Below are 7,395 nucleotides of genomic sequence, written 5' to 3' on the forward strand. Positions count from 1 at the left end.
GCGTCCGGAGCCTGTGCTCCGCGACGGGAGAGGCCACAGCAGTGAGAGGCCCGCGTACCGCAAAAAAAAATAGAAAATAGAAATAAAAATATAACTCTCAACTTTTAGGTTGTGTTTTTTTCCCAAGGACAGAATCATTCACAACTTCTTTCCATGAGTTTAGGGATCTGTGTCCCCGAGGCCCCTCATGACCACTGGTGGGCTGGCTTCAGCTGGCAGCTTTGTCTGGGGGAGCTGAGAGGAGGGGCGTTTGCCGGGGTTCTTGGCTGTGACCTCAGGGAGCCCGCGGTCCCGAGATTCCCCACCCCTCTGTGGGGTGCGGCAGGCAGGAGTGTCTCCAGATGGCCAGTGGGCAGCCAGAGCCCAACGCGGCCTCGGCGGATGGCCCAGAAGCACCGGGGAAAGCGGACGCTGTTCCTTCATCGCACAGGGGGGCGCAGACCCCAGCTGAGGGACGCGGATGCCCAGGGCATGATGCAGGGCGGGGCTCGGCCGCAGCACCAGGAGTGTCCAGCGGCCGCAGACAGGGCTGGCTGCAGCGTGGCCGCAGCCGCAGGTGTCCCCACGGAAGGGCAGCCGCAGCCAGCACCAGGTGCAACCTTGGACAAGCCCTCGGATGCCAGTGCGGAAACGCACAGGAGAGCACATTCCTCTCTGCCGGACCAGGAGGCCCCGAAACCCCAGCCAGGGAACTTTGTCACCTGCCCCGTGCAAAGGAGCAAGAAAGGAAGACCCATGGATCTTCCCAAATGCACCCCCCAAACTGGACCTACTCAGAACTGAATAGGACACACTATTTTTTGAAATTGAACTGTAGTTGATTTACAATGTGTTAGGTTCAGGGGTACAGCATAGTGATGCAGTGACATTTTTTCCAGATTCTTTTCCATTATACGTTATTACAAGACACTGAGTATACTTCGCTGTGCTATACAGTAGGACCTTGTTGTGTGACTATTTGATATATAGTAGTATCTATCTGTTACTCCCAAACTCCTAATTTATCCCTTCCCCCCGTCCCCCTTTGGTAAGCCTAAATTTGTTTTCTATGTCTGTGGGTGGGTCTATTTCTGTTCTTTAAAAAGACGATACAAAATGACGCACTATTGTATTTCTGCCCTCCTGGGAAAGGCAATGCATGAGATACATTTGTGCTGCACCGAAGGAAACGTCTCACAGTTTGCTCAGAGTGTGGGCGGAGGTGTCCCCATCCCCTGGAAGTGGAGGATGGAGGTGCCATTCTCTGAGCCTCCCCCAGAGAAAACACTTGTTTCTGTGCTCACGACGCGTCTCACACCAGGGGGGTGTGGCTTCCACACGGAGAGCTTCTCCAATTCGTTGTGGACAGCAGGCGGTGTCCCAGCATCCTTGGTGACCCTGAGTTCCCCGGGGTTAGCGCAGACCCCTCACGGTAAGGGATCAGCCCCACAAGGCTGGCCACACTTCAGCCAAATGTTAGGGACGCACGGGGTAAGTCATGGGTGAAGGGGCTCCCCTGCCTTCTCCAGGGGCACATCACCCTCCCAGCGCCTCCGTGAGTTCACCAGCCGGAAGCTCTCCAAACCCCATCGTTTAGGGTTTTACGGAGGGTCCACGGTGGTTTAAATCACTGAGCAGGGCTGGTTCATTCAATCTCCAGCCCCTGTCCCCTCCCCGGAGGTCAGAGGGTGGGGCTGAAATTCCAACCCTCTAACCGCAGGGTTGGTTCCCCTGGCAACCAGCCCCCATCCTGAAGGCATCCAGGGGCCCCTGTTGGGTTGAAAAAGACTTACTATGAATAACAAAAGCAGTGCTTCTCCCAGCCCCCCATCCCCTAGCCCCTCAGGACATCCCGAGGGTTTTAGGAGCTCTGTGACAGGAACCAAGGCAGAGAACATATATTTCTTTTCTTTTCTTTTTCTTCCAGGCGTTTCACACACCTGTCACCCCCTGCCTCTGGCAATCATCAATCTGTTCTCTGTATCTGTGAATTTCTTGGGGTTTTTTTGTTTGTTTTCGGTTACACATATAAGTGATATCATACGATATTTGTCTTTCTCTCTCTGACTTACCTCACTCAGTATGACAGTCTCTAGGTCCATCCATGTTGCTGCAAATGGCATTATTTCATTCTTTTTATGGCTGAGTCGTATTCCATTATATATATATATATATATATATATACAGAGAGAGATGACATAGATAGATAGATATAGATGATAAATGATAGGTAGACAGATGTTAGGTAGATAGCTGATAAATGATAGGTAGATAGATGATAGGTAGGTAGATGATAGATGATAGATGATAGTATAGATAGATATAGATGATAAATAAAAGGTAGATAGGTACATTGATAGACATAGATGATAAATAAGAGATAGATAGGTAGTTAGATGATAAATAAATGATGGCTAGGTAGATAGATAGATAAATGATATAGATAGATATAGATGATAAATAAATGATAGGCAGACAGATGATAGATAGATAGATAGATAGGTATCACATTCTCTTTACCCCTTCCTCTGTCAATGGATACTTAGGCTGTTTACGTATCTCGGCTATTGTAAATAGAGCTGCTCTAAACATGGAGATGCAGATGTCTCTTCGAGATCCTGACTATTTATTCTTTACATAAAAGCCCAGAAGAGTGGGAATGCTGGACTGTCCAGTATATTTCACATTTTATCACCACGTAACATCATTTTCTAGATTCTTTCCATTATTACCGCCAAAGCCCCACTCATCCCACCTCGACTGTTACAGCCACACTGTCATCCAGTGGAAACTGGCGTTCTTTCCTCCAAATCCAAGGCTGTTTTCCGATCACCAAAATGAAGAGGGGAAAATGTCATTAAAACAGGTCGACAGGGATAGCAGAACATTCGAAGGCAAGAGAAAATAAGTTTTTTTAAAAACACCCACCACCTCGAGTGGACATATAATACGTTGATTTCGGTACGAGCCATTCCAGCTCCCAAGCCTGTGCTGAAGAACCCCAGGGACTTTCTGTAAAAGGGATTCCTGACACTTCTGTGCATCTTTTCCTTTGGGTGACTGGACAGATTAAGACTTCTTGAATCTGGAGACAAGAGAAGTGGGGTTTTCTTCTGGTTTTCCAGCGGTTGCAGTGAAATCCCACCCAGACCTTGGTGCTGAGCTTTATGGTCCCCTCTTAGGAGACCAGGCAGTGTCTAGCCTGGAGGGCCTGGCTGTCTGTCCCTCTCAAGGCTCCACTGCTAGCCCAGAGGGAGGAGTGAAGGATACTGGCCTGAATTCTTGCCGTATCAGGTAGACAGAGAGGGTTTCCTGGGCCAGTGGGGTCAGGCCAAGGATGAGGACAGGGAGGTGGCCCCACAGGCTGACCTTGTTAGATAGCTACAGCCTGAACTGTGTCTCCCCGCACATTTCTATGTTGAAGCCCTAAACCCCAGGACTTCAGAATTGGCTGTATTCAGAGATAAGGTCTTTAAAGTAGTGATGAAGGTACAATGAGGTCACTAGGGTGGGTCCTGACCCCATAGGACTGGTGTCCTTATAAGAAGAGGAGATCAGGACCCAGACACACACAGAGGGACGACCCTGGGAGGACACAGAGAGGAGAGGGCCGTGTACACGCCCAGGAGAGAGGCCTCGGGAGGGACCAGCCCTGCGCGCACGCCTGGATCTCACATTCCAGCCTCCAGGACGGGGAGAGATAGGTGTCTGTTGTTTACGCCCAACCCCCCTGCCCCAGTCTGGGTTACTTGTTACAGCAGCCCTAGCTGAACGAATACAACATCTGTCCACCTCAGTGATGATTCTGGAGCCAACTTGTTTCCTGAATCACAAATAAAATCCACATGCAGGCAACTCTCAGGAAAATCTAAAGCTTACCCCGTTGATGGGACTAGATTCTGGAAATCTCCACACACTTCCCCCAGAAAAGCCTGGCCTGAAGCAGAGGGCCTTGTGCCCACCTGGGCCATACAGGCAGGGGATTCCAGATGACCACACATCTCGGCTCTGTGACCCCAGGGGAGGATCATCTGCAGCCTCAGGTCCCTGGGAGACGGAGGGCTGATTCCCTGGTCAGTGCCGGCCCCTTGCTCCCGAGAAGGGGGCTTAAGTGTCCAAGCAGCACAGACTAGCCCTCCTCTGTCTTCCAGGATTCAGTGGGCATCTTGCTGTACACCCTCCTTCTCAGAGTGTGGTGCACACACCGGTCATGTCAGCTCCCCTCCAACCACTCCTGGGGGGCTTGTAGAAACGCAGCTGCTCTGACTGCAGAGGCACCTGCTGAATCAGAACCTCTGGCAGGGGGACACAAGCCTTCCAGGGGGCTCCGGTGTGTGAGACCCCCTCTTTTCACCCCAATGAGTGAGGAGAAGAGAAACACTGCATGATTCCCAACTCGAGGACTCTGGAGAAAAGAAACATGGACCAGGACACGAAGGATTCAATGGTGGAGACACAATTAAAACCTCCAGGGTGGGGCTTCCCTGGGGGCGCAGTGGTTGAGAGTCCACCTGCCAATGCAGGGGACACGGGTTCGTGCCCCGGTCCGGGAGGATCCCACATGCCGCGTAACAACTAAGCCCGTGCGCCACAACTACTGAGCCCATGTGCCACAACTACTGAAGCTCGCGCGCCTAGAGCCCGCGCTCTGCAACAAAAGAAGCCACCACAGTGAGAAGCCCGCGCACCACAATGAAGAGTAGCACCCTCTCGCTGCAACTAGAGAAAGCCCGCGCGCGGCAGGGAAGACCCCACACAGCCAAACATAAATAAATTAATTAATTACTTTAAAATAAATAAATAAATAAAAGCCTCTGGCAGCCCAGAAACAAGGTCCCAGGTCCAGGCGTGCAGCCCACCCTGAAGTCTTCCTCGGGGAAAGGTGACTTCTGGGGTTCCTGCTCTCCTACTTCCAGCCCTGCACCACAGCTCTGACCCAGGAATGACCTTGCCAAAGGGGAACAATAACATAACGCCCACCTCCCAGGTTCCAGGGACGAGAGTGGTCTTACTGCAGCTGGAAACCTGGCCCCAAATTGCAACACCTACATGCTGCCAAGAGGAGACAATTAGCAATGCTGTCTTGAGAATGCAGGGGGAACTGGGTCGCTGAGCTCAGAAATAGGGCGAGAGTCCTTCTATGTTTGCAAACCCTTAGCGGGCTGCCTGCGAAGTGTGTTGTATTCTGGCTTGGTGTTTGTTCACTAATAAAAGTGTTTTCTTTCCATTGCTATGTTTGTGGAGGAATTTTCTGGGGTGGGGAGAGATTTTGTTAAATTATAAATTCCCAACACCACACACACACACACACACACTCCAGGTATATCTGATCAAGTTTATTTACTGCACGCTGCAGAGAGAGACAAGATAAACTCAGTGCCAGACTGAAAAAAAAAACCAAAGAAAAAAACAACTAGATCTCAATAATCTAGAAATCTAGACACATCCTGTATGTGAAGCTTGAAGGCATCAAACTAACATTGTCCACTATCTCCACAAATATCAGCAAGCTGTTTACATCTCACCGTCGTTCACATGCCAACACTTTTTTTCTTTTTATTTCAATATAAAAAATAATAATAATGCACAGTCAGTGGGGAATGTTTCAAATGTTCATGCAGGGCTTTTACATTCAAATATCTCTTAGGAGTGATGTCCTGAGTGTGGACTCAGGAATTAAAACAGAGTCTGCTTAATAAAATGCCTCAATGGTTGCAAAGAGGGTTTTTCCCTTTTGGAGCAAGAGCCGGGTGGCTGGTTGTTGTTGGTAACGCAGAATTCCTTTTGTACCTGGGGGTGCTGTGCCTCACCTGCTGGGTACATGTGCCACGTAGCAGAAGATCTGAGGAACCGCTCAGGTGCGAGTAGTAATGGCGAAAGGGCAGGACTGGGTGGGCACATGCGAAGGAAGGTGGTCTCAGGCCGCCGGCTGTCCTTCCTTACGATTGAAGTGAACCGTGACAACGTGCCAGGTGAGAGCAAGAACAAGCCCAACCAACGGTCTGCCACCTATAGGGAATCTGCCTTCAAGCCCCTGGATATCAACATGGATGGGATGTATTGGTTGGATGGTTGGGGTGTTGGGTGACCCCAGACACCAGCATCCTCGGTTCTGGGGAGTTCCCTTCACAGTGGTTTTTAGTCCCTGAGATGTTGTCCTGGGTCCTACAATGTAGATTTTGATGTTGGCTTTTGAGTTTGCACCCCCTCAGAACATCATGTATGAGTTGTCAGTCATCACAAACGTAAAATCCCCGAGAGAGACCACCTCGCTGCCCTGGGGGTGCTGGCGAGGGAGCTGGCCGGGCTCCCCGGTGGCCTCTTCCTCCTCTGTCTGCCGGTACACAGGGCTCGTCACCGCTGTCTTGGGCATCTCGGCCAGCTGGACCACCACGGCCTCTTCCGGGATGGACTCCTGCTCCCCGTCTTCCATCTTATTCAAGTGAGCCACGTTCTGCGTGTCCTTGATCCACTCCTGCCAGGATGAAACATTGTGACTCAGGCTCCGCGCAGCAAACCCCTCCCCTCGGGGCCCGTGCATCCCCAGGACCCTGGCAGCCTCCCTCCGGAGGGGATGCCACCCGCAGCAGAACAGAAAACTCTCTCATGTTTAGCATCTTGGCATAGAGCTTGTGGTTTCAGACCTGCCTTTTCAGACCTGCCTTTTCAGACCTGCCTTTCAGACCTGCCTTCAGATCAGCCTCAAAGCGCTGGCCTGTGGTCACTCCTCACACATGAGGACTGCCTGAAGGGCTTTTCCGGAACCCAAAACAGGAAACACAGATTCCCACCCACACCCCGCAGGTATGTTCTCTGAGATGGGGGTGACTTTTCAGAAGGAGGATTATCACTCAGCAGGTCCGGGGGGCCCAGATGCTGAATTCTGACAAGTGCCCTGGGATTTCCTGAGGCTGGCCGGGAGCACATCTGGAATAGGGTGCTCCACGGGACCGTCTTCCACCAGGTGACTCCTCTGTTCCCTGTAACGTCTCCCTTCCCCAGCCCAGCCGCCCCCATCTCCTTCTTCTAGCCCCAAGTATTGAAAAACTTCAGATTTCCTGTCCTAAACTCTGCTGTAACCCCCTCTCTTCTCCCTTGAAAGGAACTAGGACACCCCTAAATATGCTGCTTTGGCACAAAGATTATTTTCAGCTGAAGGCAATGGAGAATGAACCGCTGCAGAGAGGATTCTCTGCTCTCCGTTTATCCTCCCTAGAAGCAGGGCATAAATGTCCCTTTTGGAAAGGAAATGTACATTTATAAACGGCCACCCTGATCCTTCCAACACTCCAGAGACAACACTTATCACCTGGGAGAACTTGAGTCTGCATAAAATCTTACTAAAGAACCCTTCTTTCTTTCTTTCTTTCTTTTTTTTTTTTTTTTTTTTTTTTGCGGTACGCGGGCCTCTCATTG

General features: G+C 50.8%; 1 protein-coding gene across 1 annotated transcript in view; it reads right to left on the bottom strand.

The window, feature by feature from the left end:
* Positions 1-6,187: 6,187 nt before the first annotated feature.
* Positions 6,188-7,395, bottom strand: part of CRLF2 (cytokine receptor like factor 2) — a 19,901-nt gene continuing 18,693 nt past the window's right edge. Inside the window, exon 8 of the mRNA XM_024115451.1 lies at positions 6,188-6,454. Coding sequence (XP_023971219.1) covers positions 6,188-6,454 — 267 coding nt within the window. The remainder of the gene's footprint in view (positions 6,455-7,395) is intronic.

Source organism: Physeter macrocephalus, chromosome 7 (genome assembly GCF_002837175.3).
Source record: "Physeter macrocephalus isolate SW-GA chromosome 7, ASM283717v5, whole genome shotgun sequence".
Lineage (NCBI taxonomy): Eukaryota > Metazoa > Chordata > Mammalia > Artiodactyla > Physeteridae > Physeter > Physeter macrocephalus.